This window comes from Spodoptera frugiperda, chromosome 18, assembly GCF_023101765.2.
Source record: "Spodoptera frugiperda isolate SF20-4 chromosome 18, AGI-APGP_CSIRO_Sfru_2.0, whole genome shotgun sequence".
Lineage (NCBI taxonomy): Eukaryota > Metazoa > Arthropoda > Insecta > Lepidoptera > Noctuidae > Spodoptera > Spodoptera frugiperda.
Genome location: NC_064229.1, coordinates 4,891,467 through 4,916,939, shown reverse-complemented (window position 1 = coordinate 4,916,939; position 25,473 = coordinate 4,891,467). Strand labels below are relative to the sequence as shown.

Here is a 25,473-nt window from a genome sequence, read left to right as displayed (position 1 = left end):
AATTATGGCACGTAATGCCACTGAACAATGTACACCCACTTTTCACAATTTATGATGTATATATAACATAATTTTTTAAGAATATTGCAATACAAAAACTACTGACATACCTACAGAATGTGCCATGAATGATATAATATTATTATTTACAGACTTTAACTTGACCTAGCCAAAAGTTGAAGACACTAGGTTAATTCTTTTTCTAGAAAAATAAAATAAAATCATTCATAAAACAATTTAACGAGATCCCTAACCTACATTTACAGCTACACGGCTACATCATTGATTTAAACCTATTGACAAGAAATCTCCTACCGCACGTCAATAAAAATGGAGCCATTTTTGTACATGAAAAGGACGTAGCGTTAAAATCACTAGACATTTTAGAGTAATATATGTCTGTCTCAGTCACTCTAGTCGCAAGAACAAAACAACGCCTAATGTTACACAGATACAAACACATAAACGTGCAATGAACAGGGAATGTTGACATGTCAAAATTTATCCATTACTAGCTGTGGCCGCGAGTTCGTTCGCGTAGTAACGTTTTCCGTGTAAATCTCGATCCCGTAAGAGTTCTGGGATAAAAACCTATTCTTTGTTCTACATATATTTTAATTAGTTAAAAGTTGAATCAATATCTATGTCACGTACGCAAAATTAAAATGAAAAAGATCCATTGAAGAGAAAAGATAAATACCTGATTAAAAGTTTTTATGACGTAAACTAATCATACTATTTAAATGAAATTAGCGCGGTGGCCATCTTGCATTAACATTTTGTTAGTATCGTCGCTTTCACCACCCTTAAACACATCGAAAACGACACACATGACGAAAAGTTGAAAATTTCGAGTAGCAGCCATTTTGGATTATTTAAATTATAACACCATCGGTTTTACTACCCTCGAAAACTATTCTCGTGGTTTCTTAGGATACTGCCCTGTTGGGCGGTGCTGGTGTGTGACAAGTTCGTGAAATTGCTTTTTCCATTTTTCAGGGCTGGTTCGTCAGACAATCTCCTTGGAGGTATTACTGCGTCCAGTCCGGGAGGACCGAAAGGTTTCCAGCCGACAGGCGGCGCCTTCAAATCTACACACGCTGATACCAGTAAGTAGCTCGCACGCTCGCAGCTTAGTTTGTGACGAATCACTGATCAAACATCTAGCGACTGCTTAAAAAAAAATAGTTGAGTCATCTTTGAGTTTGTCGTTAACGGACAGACATTATGTATTATTCGAATCGGTAGCGTGTCATCCGTCCGCAAAATGGTCTTAAATGAATTTTCATTTATAATGATTCCCATGGTAATCAAAGCGTACCTTTTCAGATGATAGCCACAGGCTATGGACAGCGGCGGCGCTGAACAAGCAGAGCGTCGCGGGCAGCCTGGCACACAGCGTGCAGACCATCTCGCTGGACTCCGCCATCGCCAACATCATCACCTCGCCCGCCGCGCCCGCCACGTGTCCCGTACAGGTACATCCATACATATTTACGTACGATCGAGCACGTCTGCCCATAAGCAACCTATTCACTCGGGCTTTGAAGACACCCAGGCTATACCCATCAGGAAACACAGACTCCAGCAAGGAGTTCCACTCCCTAGCAGTTCGCACAAGGAAGCTTGTGGTTCGACGATGGAAAGAACTAGGGGGAATCAAGTTGTGCAATTCCTCCATACACTCTCCGAAATGTATCCGGTAAAAACGGAAAGGCTTGCAACCTTGCGCCTGTGTTCAAGGCTTTGAAGCCGGGCCTCCACAAGCGCATCATCATTGATGAGCTTCTTGGCATGCCTTTCAATGTGCTCGAGCGCATCCAGCTGGTATTTGGCCGAGCCATCCCATAGGTGAGAACAGTACTCCATACATGACCGAACCTGCGCTTGGTACAGGCTCAGCAGTTCTTTCGGTGTGAAGTACCGTCTCACGATAGAGTTACGCCCAGAAGCTCAAGATGATTCGATATTGGAACGGATACATTTCGGAAAGTAGAAAATTTGATAAATTGCCAGCGGAAATTGACTCCGTTTGGCAGAGAATAGACACGAACACATGTGTAATTATAAGTTTGAAATCGCCAATCTGATTTGAGCAAGCGTGGTGTTTAATGGTGATTCCTTCTCCGTGTGAGAAGAGGCTTTTGCTCAGCAATGGGCAGTGTGATTAACAGCTGTACACGATTATGTTACAGGTGATATCAAGTGGCATATCTAACACGATTCAGACGCCGACGTCTACGCCATTGTCTTCGACGCCGCTAGGTAACCCCGTGCTCAAGAGCTTCACCTTTGTCAAACGGAGCCTTGGAGATAGTTCTCCTTGTAAGTACTATTGTTTTATAACGGTTTTATTTAAGTTGATCCGTCCGTTTGGGTCTTAAGTATTTGGAATTTAACCCTCCTTCCTGACGACAGATCGATCTGATACTTGATACTTTCACAACTACCTCCATTATGGATACCAAACGCAAGGGCTTGATTTGTGGAATAGAGTTAATTGAAACAGTTTAAACATAAAACATATTTTTTTAAGCATTACTTATCTTTATATATATAATTCTTCTGTAAGTGTGTATGTCACTGAACTTCTCTTAAACGACTGGACCGATTTTGATGAATTTTTTTGTGTGCGTTCAAAGGGATCTGAGAATGGTTTAGATTCACAATTTTGTCCGCTGGACAATGTTTTTTAATTAAATTTTTAATTTATTAGTAGTTGTTGATTTTAGAATGTTTTATATTGGATCCGTCAGACGGCGCTACCATCGCAGTGTCAAATATTAATGACGTTAGATATTGTCATAACATTTGAATAATAATTTTCATCAAAATGATCCAGAATGTTTTAGCTTAATAAAAAATTTTTTAATTAAAGACGTGTAGACAGGACAACGTCTGTCCGGTCTGCTAGTATTTAATATTATTGTTCAATATCAACTAGTACGTTGGGTAATAAGGATAACGACTGCAATGTATCTAGCTTTATTACCGACTTTATTTTATGAGCTACGTGTCCCATGTTTTTTCATTATCTAACTGACGGAGTAATAGATTTTTAATCTTCATACCCTGTTGTTATTTACGATCCTGGTCTTCCCTATTACATATTGTGCAAAGTTTCGAATCGCGAACGGTATGTTTCGTTTTCTGATCTCCAAATTGTTATAAACATTTGTGCACCACAGTTGTATAATTTGCATAGTTTTTTAAATATTAGTTATACATTTCATCACTGAAAAAATATATGTAGATGTATCATTTTTTTAAGGCACTTGAATTTTCTCGAAGTCAAAGTCAAAGCATTTATTTCAATTAATCCTAAATAAGGCACTTATGAAACGTCAAATTTAATTGTCCGTCAGTCTGTCTGTCAGTGAAGCTAGGCGCCTCTCTTGTGTCCTAAGTCCTTTCACAAACAAATTCAGCCTTGATTGTTGATATAACGGGCCATTCATTAATTACGTCACACGTTAAGGGGGAGGGGGTCGACGAAGTGTCAAGGGCAATGTGACAAGGGGGCAGGAGGGGTCTTAAATTTCGTGACGTCACATTTCAGTTATTATAATCTAGCTGTTAAAACACGGACTTGAACTATTATCGAAACACTTAAAAAATTCTAGAGGTAAAATTATAAAATGTGACCTCACTTTAGGGAGCCCCCTCCCTGCTGTTTTAATTTAAACATTATTTCTAGATGTAAAATTATAAAATGCTACGTCACTTTAGGGAGGGGGAGGTCCGACAAATGTGACCAATTGTGACAAGGACGGGGGAGGGGGTCAAAAATCATGAAATTCGTGTGACGTAATGTATGGAAGGAACAAGGGGGAGGCCTTTGTTCAGCAGTGGACGTCTCTCGGCTGGTGATGATGATGAATGTATGGAAGGCCCCTAATGAACATTAGTTGTTTCTCCAGGTCCTGGTCCGCTGACGCTGTCGCTGGATGCGTCAGGCAACCTGCTCCTGAAGCCGAGCCAGTCTACCGACAGCCCTGCCTCCGACCAGTCCATGCACTGCGTCCATCTGCAGAGGCTGTATGTACCAACATTCAATGCTGGTGAGTTATCGTTTCTTATATTTATTTGTTGGCGTGATTAGGCAATGCAAATTTCTAAGACTTGAGCCCCTCAAGCGAGATCTCGTGAGATTATTATTAAAAATGTCGAAAATTGCCATTCTTGTATGTTTTTTTTGCAAATATCACAATATTTTAATATATTAGTAAAAATAATAAGATTACAAGATAAACATTTATTACAAGTAGCAGTTGGGGGTAAAACCTTAATGAATTTTACGTAGTTTACTACTTCTACTTTGATGTACGTAACTATCAAATTACAATTGAAAGAAACAACCAGTCTTCAACTATCGTTTTTTTCTTTTCTTCTAATACCTAATATCTTCTGATTTAAATTTATGTCAAGACAAATTAGCCTTCCATACAATTATGCCAACTAACACTGTATGCCAAAGTATTTTTATGGCAAAACAAATTACTTTTAATGAAATCGTTATGCCAAAGCATATTAGGAAAAATAATACATACATACATAACCTCACGCCAGTCTGGCATGGGGGTAGGCAGAGACAATGGAACGCCAATTGCCACGGTTCTTACACACTTCTTTCGCTTCATCAACAGTCATCAGTCTTTTCATGCATGCTCGTCGGTTAAAGGTACTTTTAATTTGGCCCTTTTTTAATATATCGCCAATCTGGTAAACAATAATATTATACAAAAAAAGAGATCTCACGAAAACCCAACAAGCCTCCATAAGTGAGGCCTTAATGTTGAGCGCTTAATTAGCTAAGACAAGAAGAATGAGCACGTTGTATGTATTGTGTACAGAAGTGGAGACGCCGAAAACTAGCAGCCAAAGCTTGCTGAGCGTGCAGCCCGGCCCGTCCGTCATCGTCTCGCAGAGCAACACTAGCGCTGCGCCCAAACTAAACACGTGCGTATTTTCTTTACTTTAACTTTGTACTTTTGAATTTATAGGATAACGTCCATCCAAGACGTAACAGGTTACCTCCGGACCAGGACTCCGACTCAAAGCAGGAGAAGGAACGGGGTGGTTTTTAGTCAGTAAGAGTCTGATACTACCTCTCGCCTCATCCAAGGCGGGAGAAGTCGATGACTTTTCGCCCTCAAAAAAGGCCTAATTTTGAGATAACCGTACATTACATTGGCAATTTATTCGACTACTACATTACATTCACTTGTTTTCTACAAAATCTCCGAGGATGTGTTTAATCACAGTGGTAATATCTCAAAATGCAAACATTTAAAATGGTTATTTTATGCATTTTTTTTAAGTGCAAATAGATTTTAATATAAAATCTGAGAAGAAACATTGAAACAATCTTAGAGGTCACACACACAATCTTGTCCTGAGTCGTAGACAATATTAATCAAGTTCATTAAAGATTCATTATCTGTAAATCACTGTTACAATTTTAAAATTAATGTGAAATTCGCAACACTGATTCTAATGATTGAAAATCACTAAACACTTGTCGATTGACAGTTTTATTAGTACTTCGTATCGCCTCAAACATTTATTTTCTAACCTTTTAAACCTTCCCTGGACTTAATACAATAATTCAAGACCAAAATTTGCCAAATCAGTCCAGCCGTTCTCGAGTTTTAGCGAGACTAACGAATAGCAATTGATTTTTATATATATAGATTATGACCCTTCCGACAAATATGTTATGATGCATTATAATGTATTGTGTGGTATATCCTTAGGCATTGGGAAACACCAGTGGAAGAGGCGCGGCCATTCCCTCTCGCACCCACTCCGGCGCAGCTCGGCAGAGCACCGCTACAGAAGCGACTTAGTCGAGGTAACATAATTCAATCAATCACTATTTATTTATTTGTAAGTAATCTCTCTGATTAGTTGTAAGATTGTCACTACATTAAAAGTACGTCCTGATATAATATTTATTTATTATTATTTGGACAATCAGTAGTTGTTACATTAAGGACCGATTATTTAATTAACAGATAATTCTTAAACTATAGAACAGTTAAGAACTGTTTAACAGTTTTTAGTTAAATCTATCTCGATCTCTGATCTCTGATAAAATATATCTGGCGTTGCAAAAATCGGCCACAAGTCTTTGATCTATTCTCTATCACTTACATAATAATAAAAAGTGCACAATATTTTTAATTTGTTGGAGCATGCACTGTAACATAAAGATGACAGTTTTTATCAAATAGTAGAGACAATAATAGGAAAAAAATACAGCAGAATTATATTTAAAAACATACGTGCAAAAATACAACGATTAAAACAAATGAATGGAAGAACTAAATAAAAAACAAAATTGATAAGTGTGAAATAACAGAATAGTATAATATGGTGTACATTGGCATTATGTGCCATAATGTGCACCTCTGCCTACCCCTTCGGGGATTAAAGGCGTGACGTTATATCTATCTATATCTAGTGTAATATGTGCAGGCATGTCGACGGGGTCGTGTAGCGGGTCGGGCGGCGCGGAGGGCGAAGCCCGCGCGGAGCCCGGCCGGCCCGAGCCCGGGGACTCCGCGGGGGCGGAGCACGTGCAGCACGACCTGCCCAGCCCCAACCAGAAGAAGAGCATCTTCAAGAAACGCAACGAGGATGGCCGCGACAAGTAAGGCTTCACCACTGTAATAACTTCTAATTATACAACTCTCGTAGGTAGCCAGGTTTTAGTTTCGGGAGGGGTTCGAGAAATGTGCGACCAAAAAAAAAACAACCTTCCTTCACTCTCAAACAATGTAATAAACAGATTCATAGAAACCTTTGCCAAACGGGGATGTACTATACTAACTAGGAAAATAACGCTCTGTAATGTCTAGGTACGCATATTTCGGGGGGGCTGGCTACGCCTATGATTTATTATATTAACCCCTGGTGTGCCGGAACGCAGATCTCCGCGAGTGCTTTCAATTTATTAAATTGTTATATTTAAGTTATCCGCAGAATATGTATCTATGGCAAACATAATATTGCTATCGCAACGATTGACAAGATGGTTGATTTATTATTATCAACACTAACAATGGACTGATGTAGCCCTAATAAAAAAGAAATAATAAAATGGTAAAAAATGTTGTTTGTGAACCAGGTAAGAGGAACTGTGTTACCCCAAATTTAGTGCGAATGAAGACACGGGCAAAAGCTAGCAGTGTAACAGCTCAGAAGTAGCAAGTTAACAATATGGTCGTATTGCAGGGTGCTAGAGACGGTGAACTTCGAGCAGAAGTTCAGCACGCTGCCGCAGTTCAAGCCGGAGGCCTGCAGCCCCAGCGCCATGGTGGTGCCGCGCAGTCCGCAGCTCTACATGAGGAAGAAACACAACAAAATGGGTGAGTTGCTGGCTTCATCTATACTATATACTATACTAGCTACTTCCGCGCGGTTTCACCCGCTCTGCTTAGCTCCTATTGGTTATAGCGTCATGTTTAATAGCCTATAGCCTTTCTCGATAAATGCTCTATTCAACACAAAAAGAATTATTCAAATCGGACCCGTAGTTCTGGAGATTAGCGCGTTCAAACAAACAAATAAACAACAAGCGGGTGAAACCGCGCGGAAGTAGCTAGTTTGAAATAAAAGTACTTAGTTGTCGCGTAATGTACTACACCGCTACACGCCAGCTAGTAGTTTTAGGATCCATGTATTTTGTTGAGTACATCACACGATTGCTGTATCGCTTTTAGGCCTTTGATTATAATAAATGTCTAGATCCATCCACAAAATGCCGCTGCAAAATACCTTTCATGTGTGCGTGCGGCATATGTGTTTGAGTTTGTGCGTGTTGATCAGCTTTATAAAACTCATTACAGGACGGACGGACATTTATAAGGATAGTTCACAATTACAGTTCTCCGTAATTTACAAAAAAAAAAAATATATATACCTACCATTGTTTTTATTCATTCGGACTGATCGATAGCAGAGTTAGGCCGAGGCTACATTAAGCCGCGACGTCGAGTCGCAGGTCGCGTCGCGGCTTAATGTCGCAGGCTGCGACACATGGGCGATTAAAAAAATTAATAAATGCTCATGTATATGGCTACATTGTATATCAAATATTACTGGCGAACTTTGATTTCTTTATGCGATAGAAACAAAATTACTGCAATCACGGCATCGGCTACATCAACATATCAGCGAAATTAAAGCGAATTTATTGGAAAATTTCTCTCTTGCACGACTAATTCAATAGTACTACTAAATATGCGTGTGGCTACGCCATACCAGGTTTATCTCGTTTCGCCTTTCCAGTCGCATCGCAAATCGCTGCCTCGTATAGCCTCAGCCTAAGAGTCTTTGAATATGTCACGCTTCCAAAATTACACTTTGTATGACGGGTGTCATATAATAATTTTATCTGTATATTGAATTTAATAGGAATAATTTAGAAAAATGTTCAACGAGCCTATTGTATTGCCCACAGATGAGGAAGGCACGGCGGTGACGCCACAGCTGGAGCCGGAGGTGAACGGGAACGGAATGCCCACGCCGCACTCGTACGGCACGCCGCATACCACCACCAACAAACTCGTCGGGAACACATTCTTCGGACCTGACTTCAATCTCGACACTTATCGAGGTATGCTGTTATTTATTTATTTTTTTTAAAAACGTTGCCCCACATTAGGATTTTCTCCTGTGTCGTGGGTGCGTTTACAAACATACAATTTCACATACACATGACACCCAGACCCGGAACAACAATCTATGGATCACACAAAGAGTTGTTCCGTGCGGGAATCGAACCCGCGACACGTTGCACGGCAGCCAGTTGCCCAGCCACCGCGCCAACTGTGCCGTCAAATGTTATTTCACACTAGCTGGATTTCTGAAAGTACTTTTTCATTGTCTCGCCTTTTATCTCCGAAGGAGTGGGAAGTACTAGTATCTGGATTTGTTTTTTGCTGTCGGGTATTCCCAGCAATCGAGCAGAAGGATCGTCTGATGCTAAGCAATAGGTACACAGACATCGAATAACTATTATTTGAAGGTACTATGTATATTTGGCGAACGGTTATTGCAGGATTTTTCACTCCACTTTAATTCTCGAGTAATTGAAAATGTAATAATAAAAGCATCGTGGTCCACAGTGGGCGGCGACGGAGTGGAGGAGATGTCCCCACGCACGCCGTGCAGCGCGGGCGGGGGCGCGGGCGGCGGCGGGGGTGGCGCGGGGGCGCGCGCGGCGAGGCGGGCCACCGGCGCGTGCTGGAGGCGCGGCGCCACCTCGTGCTGAAGCTGTTCCAGGAGCACGGCATGTTCCCCACCACGCAGGCCACCACGCACTTCCAGGTCACACATTTCCTTTACCCTTGCCTATCCACGAACACACCCGTTGCTCTCTACCGGTTTTATTATCGGTTAACTGACAGATATGACACATTTTATACTTGAATGCATCTGAGGATTGCAAATAAAATTGTTTTCACACACACACACACAACGTCACGCCTTTTTATCCCCGAAAGGGTAGGCAGAGGTGCACATTAGGGCACGTAATGCCGCTATGCAATGTGCACCCACTTTTCACCATTTGTGTTATAAGTCCCATGTAATAGGGGGTGAGCCTATTGCCATATCCCGGGCACGTTTCCAGACTCCGTGCTATTACCGAGAAATTATCGAAAATCCGAAAAAAACCCAGTAATACTTTGCCCGACCCGGGAATCGAACCCGAGACCCCATGTTCGGCAGTCGCACTTGCGACCACTCGACCAACGAGGTAGTCTCCACTCCCACATTGTTTCCACTATATGGCGATTACTTAAGTTTACACTGTAAATTATAATATTGTTTTCTTGTTCAGGCTACTCACATGGATATTTTCCCAACAAAAATGGCTCTACAATTGAAGATTCGGGAAGTGAGACAGAAACTGATGGCCCAGTCGAACCTTACTCCTCACTCGGAAGTGAATACCCCGACTAGTAAGTATTACTATAGTAATATTGAAAACAAGCTAATTTCTTCTAAGTATTAGTAGAACATCGACCTGTGTGTATATATATCTATTATATAAAAATAAGTCGGGTTTTCCTTCCTGACGCTATAACTCCAGAACTCACAAACCGATTTCCATGGTTTTACACTCGTTGGAAAGGTCTCGGGCTCCGTGAGGTTTATAGCAAAGAAAATTCAAGAGATAGGTAGGAAAACAGGGAAAAATCATTGGTGGCGAAACGGAGTTCGCCAGGTTTGCTAGTATATATATATATATATATGATCTGTATATATAAAAATCAATCGTCGTTCGTTAGTCTCACTAAAACTCGAAAACAGCTCCACCGATTTGGCTTGATTTATTTGTGGAAGGTTTAAATATGTTTGAGGCGGTACGAAGTTTGCCGGACTAGCTAGTACTTGACAAAATCTCCTATATACTTATAGATATTAGCTGAGATATAATAACTAGCTGCCACATATACATACTTATATATGTACATACATTTAATTGCAAGTTGCAATGCAAGTTAATTAATAGCTTGTAAAAGGGTACAGAAAAAGATATGTCCTTACTGTAAAGTTTGAGACGCCTGTATAATTTGAATGTTTACATATGTATATATTGTTATTACAGTAAATTCTCCAATCGCGTCAGCGGCTTTTCAACCGACCTCTACGGCCAGTTAGCGATGCGGATACACCATCTCCATCATTGTTCGCCAGTAGGAGCGTCTGCCGACATACATGAGACATCTGTCAACTTTACCCAACCAGTGTTTGTTCTTACGATGGACTCATGCCAAATTTAATCATAAATGCAAAAGCATTTACTACAATGATTAAATTAATGTATAGAGACTCGTTTATAATATTTTATTACTATCTAGAAATACTTTTTTAATTAGTAAAAAGTAAAAAAAATCCCATAAATTTATTTATAAATATTTTAACCCAGTTTCTCAAAGGTTTGTCAAATCAATAATCAAGTAACACATGTCAGTTGTCATGGTGATCAAATCTAACGACTTGTAATCATATATGCATATACTTCGTATACTGGATCCAGTATTTATATGAGTTTCAGATTTAATTCTTATACTAAAAGGGTTTTTCCCTGCCACTTGTAAATGTAGAAAAACGAGCCCGGTGGGATAACCAAAGTAACTGCTGTCCTTGTCTAACAAGCAGGAACCTATACTAAAGTTGAACAGCACTAGTATCTAAAGAAAAGAGAAAATCGAAAGTAGATTTGCGCCCTTTTCTAATATAATCCATAAAATGTTATCAGACTTCACTTTCAGCTCGTTTTTTTTAAGATAATTTTTGGCCCGTCTTTATACAGGTTCATGCTTACAATTACATACTCCATATCATATATGAAGGGATACATATGCCTCGATCGAGAATGCAATGAGGTGACACTCGGCCAACGAGACAGTCAGTCGTTGATGCTATTTAATTACCATTTTAATGTAACAGCAAACAAACACCGCCTTGCAAATACCTGACACTAAAGATATTGAATTTTAACGTGTACAGACTGTATTAAATAACTAAATGGATAGTTTTTACTATCTACTTTTTTTCTATCATCACTGTAACCGTTGCAACTTAAGTTGATCAACCTTTCAGAAACCGGGTGTAAGTTTGTGAGATTGGCGATGTATGGTCAAATTATTCAATTGAATTGAATTAGTATTGATTTTAAAATTGTATGTTTAAAGTTTTGATCAACTATAACTAACTAGATAACAGAATAAAAACACGTCACTAAAGTGTCCCGTGTTGAGACATACACAGATATTTGAAAAACAAACCTTATTTTACTTTATTGAGATTATGTTATTACAAAGCTTCTCTATAATAAACAGAGTCCAATTACAATCCAGGATTTAGTGTCGATTACGACGTTTGTCATCATTAATATAAAGAATTGTCAGTTCAATAAATAAAAATCTTGCATGTAAAGAAAAAATATTTATTCTAAAATTACTTCTACGGTAAAGAATTGCGAGAATTCTGGGATAAAATAGTAATAAAATCCCCAAAGATAAGGACAAAATATTAACTTTTTTGCTACTGCAATAATAATTTTCAATAATCGAACTAAACATAAAATTAAAACTACGTTTAAAAAAACCGACTTCCAAAAACCAAAACCTCTAAACTAAAAGTCAAAAAATAACTATCATTGTATTGCCCACTGCTAGTTTAGAAGTCGGTGCCACAAGTACTAAACAAAATTATATTAAAACCAGGAACAAAATTATATTAAAAGCAGATGCATATTATTCTACAATGTAGATATAGGTAGTATCGGTAAGTTGAGGCTTTTTATAATTGGGCTCTCCGTCCAATGTTGTTCGCGCAACCAAATCACCGCTGTGGTATTCTTTTTGCGAGGGCGCTTTTTTATCGCCGATTGTGAATCTAGTTAGTTACAGTTGATCGAAGGTGTATAGTAGTTTTATTATCTAAAAAAATAACTGGTACTAATGGTTTGTTCCCTTTTCCATAGTATACCTATTGATGTTAAATTGCTAACCAATGTAAAACCCAGGCGCTCAGAGCACTTAACTCACGCAGCCTAGTGCCACATCCAAATAATGTGTAAAGGCAGTCAGACAATATGATATATCAGAGGTGGCCAACTAGATTAGACATAAGATCTAATGTTTACTAACGAAACCCTGTGCGATCTAACACTTAGTGTAGTAGTTAGTAATTACGTTGCGCAATATGGATTATTTATTTATATTTTTTGCCTTGCCACGATCGACTGGACTAATGGTGGCGATCGACCGGTTGGCCACCCCTGTGATATATCTATATCTGTAGAGGTTTACATTACGAAAAGCAAAAAAAAAAACAGTGTTCTTTCTATAGACGTCAAGTTGACGTCAAATTGGTATGAAACAATTTATTCTAGTTTCAAGTTTTAGCAATATGGCATTAGAGTGACCGCAGGCATATAGGGACATATCTATAATCGCTTTTAATTGGTTATCGAACTAACAGATCATTTGTTATATTGTTTTAGCACATCGTCATTGTGGGCACGATCTCAATTCTTATTTTGTATTTAAGTGCTTTTGTTTGTGAGTTTTGTAAGACATAATATTTGTTATTGCCAAACCACTTGATTACTTTGTTGGGGTTTTACATCGAAACCCTTTGGTGTTTACGTGTATGATATTAAGCTCTATAGTAGTTATACGATTGAATTAGTTTTAGTTTTTTTTAGATGCTCAGAAGTTTTCATCATCTCGTATGGTGTATGTGTTATGGTTTGGTAGCAAGCCTGTTTCAGGTTATTGTATAAAATATATTACTTACACTTCATTGTTGGAAAATACCTATATGCTGTAATAACATTTTAAAGAATTGATCAAGTTGTATTTCGTTGCAATATGAGAATCGATATATTAGAAAAAATATTTAATATTTAAGTATATTCTAGAGATTACTGCTGAGAAGCAGATATACTTAGTATATTTACTCCACATCTGTACTTTTAGCGAGTATGGTTTTGTTTTGATACCTTTCCTCGAGATGAGCGAGTTGCGTGTAAGAACGACTTATGGGAATTCTTTTTAATATTGAGTTGCTAGTAAAGGGGGTCTCTATTAGAAAATATTTACAATCAGATCGATATGAATGACAAAATCATTAATCACCATGGTGTTTATCAATGCATGTACAAAGGTATAGTACATCCCCGTTCGTAGTGACGTAGACACACCTATGTAAGTGATATATCATGCAACACTAGTGAGAGAGTCGAGCGTTATATGAATGCATGAGGTTAGAAAAGGAACTTTGGTGCGAACTCTTTCTAATAATCGTTCAAGTCTATTATTTTGTATTGTTTTATATTTCCGTTGTGATGTTGGTCTTCCAAGGGTTTCAAATTATTTCATTTAATTAGATTTATATATACTTGTTTAATTATGTTTTATCAAGTAGGTACATTGTACAGTGATTTAACAAGAGAGTCGGTGCGTGTATTTGTGTACGCCGCACACTAGACACGGAACGTGAACATTTTAATAGTTACTTATATTGAGTCTTTCAGTCCGTAAGATTGAAGTAGCGGTATCCATTTGAAAACGTAATGCTATCGTTTACGAAAATAGCTCAAATCTGTAACGACACTAGATAAATAAATATTTATACAATAATAATCTCATTGTAAATATTAGTCGTATTGTGTACTAGCACTAAGTATTCCTGGCTCTCAAAGTAATTAAGATTTTATTTAGATATTACTAATTATATTACAGATAAATGTATGTATAAATATAATTATAATTTATACATGTAAAATTTCGGCCAATACAAAACAATTGTATATTTAAATGATCTCTTCGGCGTTAATATTGTTTAAATAATTAATAATTGCTGTAGGAGTCCGTAAGTGAAAGGAATTTATTAAAAGTATAAAACATAAGAGATATTTTCGCACGGTTAAATATTATATCTCGATAGGCAATTAGACGAGTCCGGTACCAAAGCTCGTCAGTTCGTTGCAATGCAATTACGTGATGCATGTAGCTTCATAGCGTGTTCCTTACCGTTCTCGTGGCAATGTTGAACTCGCGGGATTTGGTACGTACTTTGGTAGTCGATTCATAGTAATCGAGATTGTTGTCTTAAAATTTTACTCTTAAATAAATAATACAAGTGTTGTTACCAGTTAGTAGTAATGTACAGATATATTTTCGTCCCTAATTTGAATTAGTTATTCAAACTAGCCGCTCTGCGTGGTGTCACACGTACTTTTTTGTTAGCGTTGGGGGAAGCAGGGTAATTAATTCAAAGTAAGGGCAAGGTATAGGCCTCTTTTCTTAATCAGTGAATTAATTAGCTATAACTTTCAACTCTGAATAACAATATAATAAGATCAGTTTCAAACTATATAAAATGTAAATGTAATAAATAACTATATTTAGTAATCAATGTTTAAATATCTTTTTGTGGCATACGAATATCATCCCGATTTAGTGAAAATTGTTGATTTTCTTTCGATCATCGAGCTTTTTAGTTGCGAAACGATTATGATTCGATTTATTGTAACGACATTTTAGGTTTAAATCTACAAGCACTATTTTACATACAGACTGTCCCTGAAGTCAAAATGGCACCAGGTGAACGGCAGTGTTCCAACGTTATCAAAAACATAATATAATAAATCTAAGTCGTATACTTTTTAAGTTACTTATATTATGTAGATATGTGTTATTCACAAACAAGCGTTCATATTGCCAATCTTTTGACTCATATTGCTGGAAGAATAAAAATATCTAATCTTTAGATATCTTTATTTATATATTAGATATCTTTTTTTTCGTCTATATGGTGTACTTTTTCGTCGTTTTTTTTTAATATTAATTTACCTGATGACTTTTGTAACCTTGCCGATCACCCGGTGCCATTTAGGCGTCGACTTCAGGAACGACCTGTATGTTTTCATAATATTTCATAGTCTTCTGGAATATCAATTTTCATGAACATTATGCGATTAAGTAAACGTTTTTAAATAGATAGTAAAGTTACGTAAAAAAGTTTGCATTTAGTATCCCAAATGAAATATGTTTATGAAATTTATATGAAAGTGTAGGTACATGGTTATTTTATTTAAACACAGTAGCAAAATATACTAAAAAGGCAAGTTTTCCTCCGTGGTTTATGATTGTGATGGTTTATACGAAATGTAACAATTTGTTTTCAACTTTCTATAATTATGGTTAAGCTTACTTACAAGAGGCGAACCTCTTATTGCAATATTTCTAGTTCTTTTTTGTAGTTTTGATGGTATAATCAATTTCTAATGAAAGCCTTTAATTGTGTTATAGTAATAACAAATATGAAAAATTTTAATAGCTGCATATTTCTAGTGCCTTATTGACTTTCAAATTTTAGTTCACGCTCATTGAAATTAGGAAACTATAATCTTTCTAATTACTTCTTTCTAGGCTTTGTCAGTCAATAAATTACAGAAAATAAGCAGTTTTACTTTATTAGACTGAATGAACTAGGTTGCATAACAAGTTTAATGTTATATTTTAAGAAATATTAGTAATTATTTCGAAAGGACATTTTAAATAAAGCATTTCATATTCGTTATTTATTTCTTCTACATAAGCTATTAGAATAATTGTTTAGTCAAAATGGTATATGTAAATAGCTTGTTTAGATGATTTATTTAGATTTTAAGTGTTCAAATTCATGTATATTAGATTGGATTAGAGACGAAAAATTATGTAAAATTTAGTATTTTTAAATCCACACGTAACCACTTCACATGTACAATAAGCAAAGTTTTTTAATGTTTATCAATCCAACTAATGGACCAATAAGTGACACTTTAAAGGATCATGGTCACTTAAGTGTGGAAATTGGGCGTTTAACCAACTATTTATGGATAAATATTCGATGTATAGATCACGTGAATTAGTTCAATCATTAAGGTGGAAATATGGGGCTTACCTGGGATGTTGAAAATAAATAATTTTGTAGATTTCGATGTGCTCTTTTCCATATCTATTTTACAACGTAGTAAGTGAGTCGCTCGCGCCGCCATCTTAAAAAATGGCGACTATAAACAGTTACAATATCTCTTTTTCTGTGCATGTTATGAGGAAAATTTATAACAAAATTTAATTAGACACAATTTATGTTTGGAGTCTTTGGTACCAATTAAAATGTCGTTATTTCGTCCGCATTATTGACTATGCAATTTTCCAGACTCATTACAAGCATTTTCGTTTAAAAATATGATCATCAGAAACAAGTAAGCACATCAAAATCTCAATATCAATTACTCTCGGAAAGCATTCCAGACATTCTACCTAATTACGTTCGTACGTACGTACGTACGTAATTAATTATGATTTATATAAAATATGGGGTTATTAAGAAAATCACACTTCAAAAATTGGTCATTAAAACGTTAAGAAATTCTGAATTTTGTTAATTTTTCCGTCAAAAACAAGTGCACTCGTAGTTTTAAAGCTATAATCATTGTAATACATGAATTAACATAATGAACATAACATCACTCCTTTTATTCCCTGAAGGGGCACAAAGAGATTTTAATGCCTAGCCCGACCCAAAAATCGAACCCGACTGACTCAGACTTCAAGATTCTTAAATTCAATGTTGAAATATGGAACATTTGGACATACTCGTTAGTGCAAGTGTCAAGGATCTCGCGTTTGATTCCCGGGCCGGACAAATATTTTTTTATTTTCGATATGTTATATTTAATACCCTAGAGCAGGGGAGGCCAATTGTATGAAGCATGATCTACTTTTTGCCAACAAACCTTGTGGGATGTATAAACTGATTTTTTTATGAAGTTTTTATTATTATTAAAAAGAATGTTATCAGAAATTATTGGAAATTTCTTGTTCGAAATTAATGCTAACTGTTGAAATTTTTTCTTCTTAAAATGTCAAGTATAATAAAATAAATAGGTACTAATCTATGACTTTGCAATGCTCCACAACATAACTATAGTCCGCACAATTTAAGAGGTCAACTCTGACAGTTACCATGTTTTAAGAGGTAAATAAGATCGGTTGCTGTTTATGACCCACTGGTTGACTTTTTATGAGCCTTGATTACTAAGGCTTGAAGCAAAAATAATAATTAGAATTTGTAATCACCGAATCAGAAAATATATTACCTTCTGATATAGCGTGAGACTGCGTAGAGCATTGATGGTCCGAGATCCCAGAGCTGTCAGACATATCTTATTTTTACAAGCATTTAACCTTCGGCTTACAGTAGTCTTGTATATACTTTTTAATGCCTTAATGTTTGTAAAGCTTGCCGAGTGACACCTGCGCAGGTACCAGGTGAGAAAGGTAACTAAAAATTAGACTCACTTAACGTAAATTTTTATGTCTGATTTTTATATATGTTTTGTAGAATATAATTACTTTGAAATCATATTAAAAAAATCAGACACTTTCCATGGACCAAAACTTCTATCAGACGGCTTAAAGCTCTAAAAAATAGTGCGCCTTACAAAATTGTAATAGCAATATATATGAGGTTGGAGAGAAATATCTTTTCGGCAAAGCAGTAGCACATTTGTAACATTTCAGTAGGTCTATTGAGAGGACCCGGTGCCCCTTACAGGTGTTGAGGGTGGCCACCGGGGTGGTTTTAGTGAGGTAAAAATCCCACACTCCCTAGTCTTTTATCCCCAAAAAGCTAGGCGCATTTTGAAGGTTTCCCCCGTCACCAAAAAAAAGGGGTCAATTCTCGGCCCGTTTCTCTTTCTTATTTATATTAATGATTTACCTTACCTTGTGAAGGATAACCATGGGATAGTACTGTTTGCTGATGATACATCTTTATTGTTTAAACTCAAACGTGGACAATTAGTCAGTCATCATGTAAATAGTGCTCTCTCAAAAATAGTACGCTGGTTTAGTGCCAATAATTTGTTACTTAATGAATCAAAAACTAAATGCATTAGATTCACAACACCAAATGTTAGACATGTGAAACCAGCGTGCTAATACAGGGCGAGGAGTTGGACCCTGTAGATTCAACTGTCTTTTTAGGTATAAGTGTGTGTGGCTTAGCGTCCAGGGGCTAAGCCACAGTGGGCTCCACACGTAGATAAGTTGTCGAAAAGGCTCAGACCTGCAGCATATGCCGTTAAAAAAAAGATGGCACCTCGGTCACCAAGAAACAAGTGGCATGGGAGTTTATTTGTAATGCTAAAGATAAAGGTAAACATGTGCAGGTAACATTATACATATACACATGGTAGGTAGGAATTATTATTATTGATATAAAATAGGTTGTAAATGATATGTTATGTATGATAATTGTCATACTTATATAATACCTGTTTATTTCAGCGTGGAGGTGAAACTATCATTTAAAAAAGGTCTTGGGATGATTTGCTAGCAGCCACGCATAAAACAGAAAGAGGGAAATACATATTATCTATAGTAGGGGAGACACAGAAGGGATTTCGGTAGTTACTCGAGCGCGTCAGATTAGTAAATGGGGAATAGCTAGTGTTATGTTGAAGATACCCACCACAATGTGGTGGGATAAAAAAATTAAAAAAAAAATCTAACTTACTCCAGTCAGTTTCGTCAGATTAGGAGAAGAGAAGTCGACAGCATACAAAAGAATGCGCATTTAAAAAAATCTTCCCACTTGAGCGTGATTTCTAAGAGTGAGAGGGTTTTGAAGCGTTCTCGTTAGTACCGTCCGAAACATTCAGTCCCATCATGCAAACTGGCAGATTAAGGGTTTCTCATTATCAGAGACACATGTAGCATATACATTATCAATATCTGACACGCTCCACCTCTAGAACAAAAGTTACACGTAACAATTTTAAAGATCTGTGGATTCCCCCTTTCTCCACCGATGGCAGAAAATGTCACTTAATTATTTTTTCTTTCTATCACCATATATTTAAAATCCAGTAGGTCCCTACGACGCTCGAGTAAATCCAAATTTAGCATCGTGGGCTCCTCTACTACTAGAAAAAGGTAAATTATAATTAAAAGAAATGAAAATATCTAAAAAGGATTAAAATAAATGTTTACAATTGATTATTTTATGGATTTTTATTTATTCGATAATTAACATATTAGTACAGAAACCTATCAACTAAAGAATGTCGCACCATAAAGCCATTGTTGTTGGTGTTTTCTCTATTAGTGCAACAGCAACGTTTAGATGTGAATGTCAACACAGTTCATTGGTTCCAAATCATAATGCTATATTATGCAATGATGCACATGTACATACGATAGTCACTACTGTTCACACCTCCCTACCCATTCCCTGTTGATGACAAGGATATCTTCTTTTCCATAAACCAAAACATTACAACATTTTGTTTGATTGTAATTTAGCTTCTGTTTAAAAATTGTATTTATATAAACACAGCTTTATGCTAACACTTAATTTAATAATCTATTCGTTGGTTTTCTTAGATCGGGCGCCAGCAAAGGCAAATAACACTTTATGGAAACTGGGGTGAATCTATACCGCTTATGGAATTCTCAAACAAAGTATTTTCTAAAAGGATCCGAATAGTCGCGTAAATACTGCCTCGGCCCCTCTTGTTCCTTCGGGCAAATTCCAAAAAATGTATATAAAGTCTACCAAATAAGACATCTTTGCTATTGATGCTGCTTTCGACTGCACGGTTGGCACGGTGGCTGGGCTGCCGTGCAACGTGTCGCGGGTTCGATTCCCGCACGGAACAACTCTTTTGAGTGATCTACAGATTGTTGTTTCTGGTTTGGGTGTCATGTGCATGTGAAATTGTATGTTTGTAAACGCACCCACGCCACATGAGAAAATCCTAATGTGGGGCAACGTTTTGATAAAAAAAATGCTTCAAAATTGGAAATAATAATATAGCTTCAAACGTAGACGGCAGACGGTTTTGCTATACTTAACTTTAATTGTCATTAAAACACGATAATGGACCCTTAACCGTCTCTAAAAGTGGGCTTTTTTAATGTATGACGACAGAACGCGGCTAAACGCGTGACAATTGCTTAAATAAGCAACGCTTATTTTAGTGTGCGTTGCCTCTAACCCCTACATGCTCAATACTTTTGGCCAAGGCTGTATATACCTTATAACTTCGTATGACATATAACATAACGTATAACACCAGTTCGTTCGTCTAGCGATAATATTGCACACTTTTTGATGAAATTCCCTGGTCCGGCTTTCGACGTCACAGCCGGCCCGGGTGCCAACATCAAAGACCTAGAGGCCCAGCGCATGCGCGAGACGGAGAGGGGTGACCGGCGCCGGCGCGTCCCGCTCCACGACTCTCCTCGCTCTCCTTGGCCGACGGACAGCACGCGCGCGCACCTACTACAGACCACAGGCAGACCCTTACGGCACCGGATACTTAGTTAGTTACCGATTAATTAGTACACTTCATTGTTGTTCATTAAACCATTCAATACAACCAGTCGTGCATCATTTATCTCCACCAAGAGCATCAAAGCAGAATTCCTATCTTGAATATTTTTACAGCTATTTGCACATGTCTTTTCGCAATCATACATTAAAGGCGACCTTGTGCTTGGGATGCGAGGTAGTAGCGAGTGTTTTCAAAGCCAGTTGGTGAGTTGAATCAATTGACGACATGCAAAGTCAGCGGTGTGACAGGAACCAGGAGAATAAACTTTCATCACGCAGGGGGTGATTATTATTTTATTTGACTGGCAATAAGACTTGTCACTTTTACTGCCACTGTCAGTCTTTTAATGGCAAATGGTTACTTCAGTCGTTACATAGTAAAACTTTAACCTTTTGAACGCCAGAGCGTAAACACATCGGCGCCCCTTCTACGCCAAGCCACAAATTCAGTACAAAAACCTACAAAAAAAATAGTGATTCCAACATCTTAACGAAAAGTTATCGATAACCAATGAATCCGTGCTTTTCGTTCTATATTTTTTAAATAAATATTATTCGTTGCATTGGTCTTTTATTTAACTTGACCCTATTTGGTATCATACTATCATTAAACAGCAGTTACTAAGTTCTAAGCAACCTAAAAGCAAACATTAGAACTACAAACGAATAAATCAATAATATAATAAGGTACATCACTAATCTGGTTCGTGACGTCATCCGCCGACGTGAAGCTGAAGACACGTCTCTGGCGTGGCTGGCACGACTTTTGACAACTTTCTCGCATGCGACTAGGGATGTGATCATGTGATATTGTGGTACATAAAAAATAATAATATTTTATTATTTAAAACAATTTAATCATTTTACATATAATTATTAGTCGGATTCTTCGAAACTTGGCAAACTTATGTCATCCAAGTCCTTTTGCTGTTCAAATTTTAATATTACCACCGATCATAATAATGGGTTCCCTCTATCTGGCAGAATTTTAATGTTCCGAAATTTGTTTGGCATAACACACTTGGCAGCATCTTCTTTAAACGAATATACATATGGCATAAAAATCATTTAATATAATTTTTGTTTTGCCGAATGTTTATATGTCCGAATGTACAAAGGCATACTTTTAAGATGGTGGAATTTTATTTGGCATAATTATGTTTGGCAAAGCTTAATTTTGCATAATTTCGTTTCACATAACGTTTATTTAGAGCGACGATTGTTTGGCATAATTTCACTTGGCATATTAAGAAGATGGTAGAATAAAAGTTAGTGAAGTGACAGAACCGAATCGCTGCAAAACCGACTGCACGCAGTCTTGTTTGCCCTACCCCTAGAGTGCAATTTAAAATCGCGTAGGCGCGGAGGGGCGAGGCGGCTATGAGCGAGTATATGCGGTGGTGAGCGAAAGCCGTCTGCGACGATTAGCGCGCGTGGGGCCGCCGAAGCCCCGCAGCGCCGGAGCCGTGACAGAAAACATGCTTGCTTGCATGCTGTTTGCTTGCTGCATGCTGTTTGCTTGCTGCATGCTGTTTGCTTGCTTGAATGTTGCATGCTTGCTTGCACGCTGCATACTTGTTTGCTTGCATGCTGCATGTTTGCTTGCATGCTGCATGCTTGCTTGCATGCTGCATGCTTGCTTGCATGCTGCATGCTTGCTTGCATGCTGTATGCTTGCTTGCATGCTGCATGCTTGCTTGCATGCTGCATCCTTGCTTGGTTACTGCATGCTTGCGTGATAGATGAGTCTTTCAATTATTATGGATATGAAAAGTATGCCAAAAGACGATTATAACTGTGAACATTCTGAGATATAATGGTTCTACTTTTTAATTATTATGGTTATGAAATTTATACCAAAAGACGATTCTGAAAGTGAACATTCTGCATTCTGATGGATCTACCTTTCAATTATTATGCGTATCAATTTATGCCTAAAGATGATTCTGACTTACAAAATTATGCGGTTTTAATGTATTACAAATGATGGTATACCAAATGATTTTCTGCGAAATGAAGATTCTGCCATGCGTTGTTATGCAAAATAAAATTATGACCAAAAAAATTCTACTAATAAAGGTAGACCCCATAATAATAAATGTAGTAAAGCACTAGCAGACTCCCGTAGCGCTAATGACGTCACCGCTTGACGTCCATTCCCGTCTGTGGCGTACAGGTAACTGTCTATGAGCTCTTACATAGGGATGCGCGAGAGTGGACAGTAAACTATCGATTTAAGGATATCAATTATAAGTTCTTTTCCACATTTTTTTAAATATTATACATAAATTTGGAATATAAGTTACCTTACCTACCCATCACTAGCTGACGTGTCTTGACGTCTGTGGCGTGGGGAAATACACAATTTTACGGATTTCGATTAGCAATATTTGACGATTGTTTTTTCTTGTGAATTCAAATAATGAATATATCTTTGTGTCAATTTACAATATTTCACTAGAGTAGTTTGAAATAATAGGAAAAAGAAACACAGAAAACTTAATTTAGTATATTTATTTTGTATTTAAAAAATGTCGTTTTCTTGACGTCTATAGACGTCGGTGGCGTGTTTGGCACGATTTCGTTAGACGTCTATAAACGTCCGTGGCGTTCAAAAGGTTAATCGTAACTGTAACATCTCTGTTGTGATATATGAATAAGTGAATACCATCTATCATTAGACACCAGCACCTAAAAACACATTACAAATTTCGCTCGATCACGGTAAGTATGGGAGAAAACCAAATCTATTGTTTCAACAGTAACTATTTATATTTGTCGGCTATCTACAAAGATTTAAAAACGATGATTTATGCCGCAGCTAGGAATAAAACGCCTGATTGTAATAAAATGTGTCTTTTAGAATGTTTGTATTTATTTATGAGTTCGCTACCATCGCTCGTTTTGACAACATCCAGTGATCCAGCGCACCTTTGGTATTTTATTTCAAAGTTTTAGGTGTTATCGTTGCGATATGCCAAAACAAAACGAGCTTTCTTTAGAAAAAATAATGGAGATATAGCTTCTGCATGAGCAAGGGAATTCACAAGTAGAGATTTTCAAAAGCGGGAAATGTTCGCGCCAATCCGTGCAATTTGTATTTAGCGATTTTCTGCTACCAGATAACATCAAATTAGACCGAGAATCGGGCGCAAACGCATCACCACAGACCGTCAGGATCGTCAGTTACCGGGAGAGTCGTTTAAAAATAGGAAGAAAAGATCTTCTGAGCTCGCTGTTGAGTTGTCAGAACAAAATAAGAAATCAATTTCTGCTCGAACTACTCGTAGAAGACTTCAGGAAGCTGGTCTGAAAGGCTGTAAAGCCAGGAAGAAGCCATGGCTCTCCGACAACAACGTAAAAGCTCGGTATAAATGGGCCTTACAACTAGGGTTGCCTCGATGCTTCCTGTTATAGGGATCAATTACCGATTTTTCGGGATTTAGGCCTTTGGTCGGGAGAAATAAATACGGAACCCTAAAAACCGGCCAAGTGCGAGTCGGACTCGCCCATGAAGGGTTCCGTAGCAGCAAGTGGATGACATAATATAAAATAACTTGGTTTTACATAGTGTTTGTATGAACAACAAAGTTATATTTGCGTTTTTGTAATAATTATGTTTTATTGTTTTAATTTCTTAAAAACTAATAATAATATCTCGTTAAAACCAATTTTCGTTGAAAGTTTCCAATGAAATCTACAGTATATAGGTTTTTCTTAGTTTTCTCACTCTCTCATTTTAAAAGTTAGAGGGGGGGACACTCATTTTTCCACTTTGGAAGCGTCTATCTTTCAAACAATTGATTTTTACGAAAAATGTTTTTAGGAACCCTAATGTCTTTTTAAAGTCCTATCTAAAGTCTATTGACATCACGGATAGGTCAAATAGCAGGGGGTGTTACTGGATCGATACCAAACCCAAATATGTGATTAAAAAAATTTTTGTCTGTCTGTCTGTCTGTCTGTCTGTATGTTCAGGCATCACGTGAAAACTAACGGTTCGATTTCGATGAAACTTGGTATAATTATACCTTATTATCCTGGGCATAAAATAGGATACTTTTCATCACGCTACGATCAATAGGAGCAGAACAGTGAAGGGAAATGTTGGGAAAACAGGAGAACTTACTCAATTTTTTAAGCTTCCGTCGCGTGTGCAGCCTTAATGGTTAAAGCTACACAGAAATAATGTATGACAGAAATGTTCTCCTTAAAATGGTTTAAAAAATATTCAACGACAGCAAATGTCTATCTCTTATCGTTGACTTACAATACCACGTATAACTCCCAAATGCTTAGCAGTTCGGAGCTTTCTGATTATATTTGTCTACTCTTACGTTTATAACACTCTCATTCATTCATCATATTATAATAAATCTGTAGAAGGGTCAATTCTGTTCATTGAAAATATAGAAAAAATAAATAGCAGGGGGTGTTACTGGATCGATACCAAGCCCAAATATGTGATTTTTTTTTGTCTGTCTGTCTATATATGTTCAGGCATTACGTGAAAACTAACGGTTCGATTTCGATGAAACTTGGTATAATTATATC

General features: G+C 37.2%; 1 protein-coding gene across 1 annotated transcript in view; it reads left to right on the top strand.

Moving 5' to 3' along the window:
* The window catches only part of LOC118281707 (protein capicua homolog), a 46,063-nt gene extending 24,581 nt beyond the window's left edge, over positions 1–21,482 (top strand). Inside the window, 13 exon segments of the mRNA XM_035602385.2 lie at positions 1,000–1,109; positions 1,330–1,478; positions 2,196–2,325; positions 3,921–4,061; positions 4,854–4,959; positions 5,757–5,854; positions 6,481–6,655; positions 7,240–7,373; positions 8,468–8,623; positions 9,135–9,214; positions 9,217–9,336; positions 9,851–9,971; positions 10,622–21,482. Of these exon segments, the coding sequence (XP_035458278.2) occupies positions 1,000–1,109; positions 1,330–1,478; positions 2,196–2,325; positions 3,921–4,061; positions 4,854–4,959; positions 5,757–5,854; positions 6,481–6,655; positions 7,240–7,373; positions 8,468–8,623; positions 9,135–9,214; positions 9,217–9,336; positions 9,851–9,971; positions 10,622–10,674 (1,573 nt within the window). The 3' untranslated portion in view covers positions 10,675–21,482.
* Positions 21,483–25,473: the final 3,991 nt, after the last annotated feature.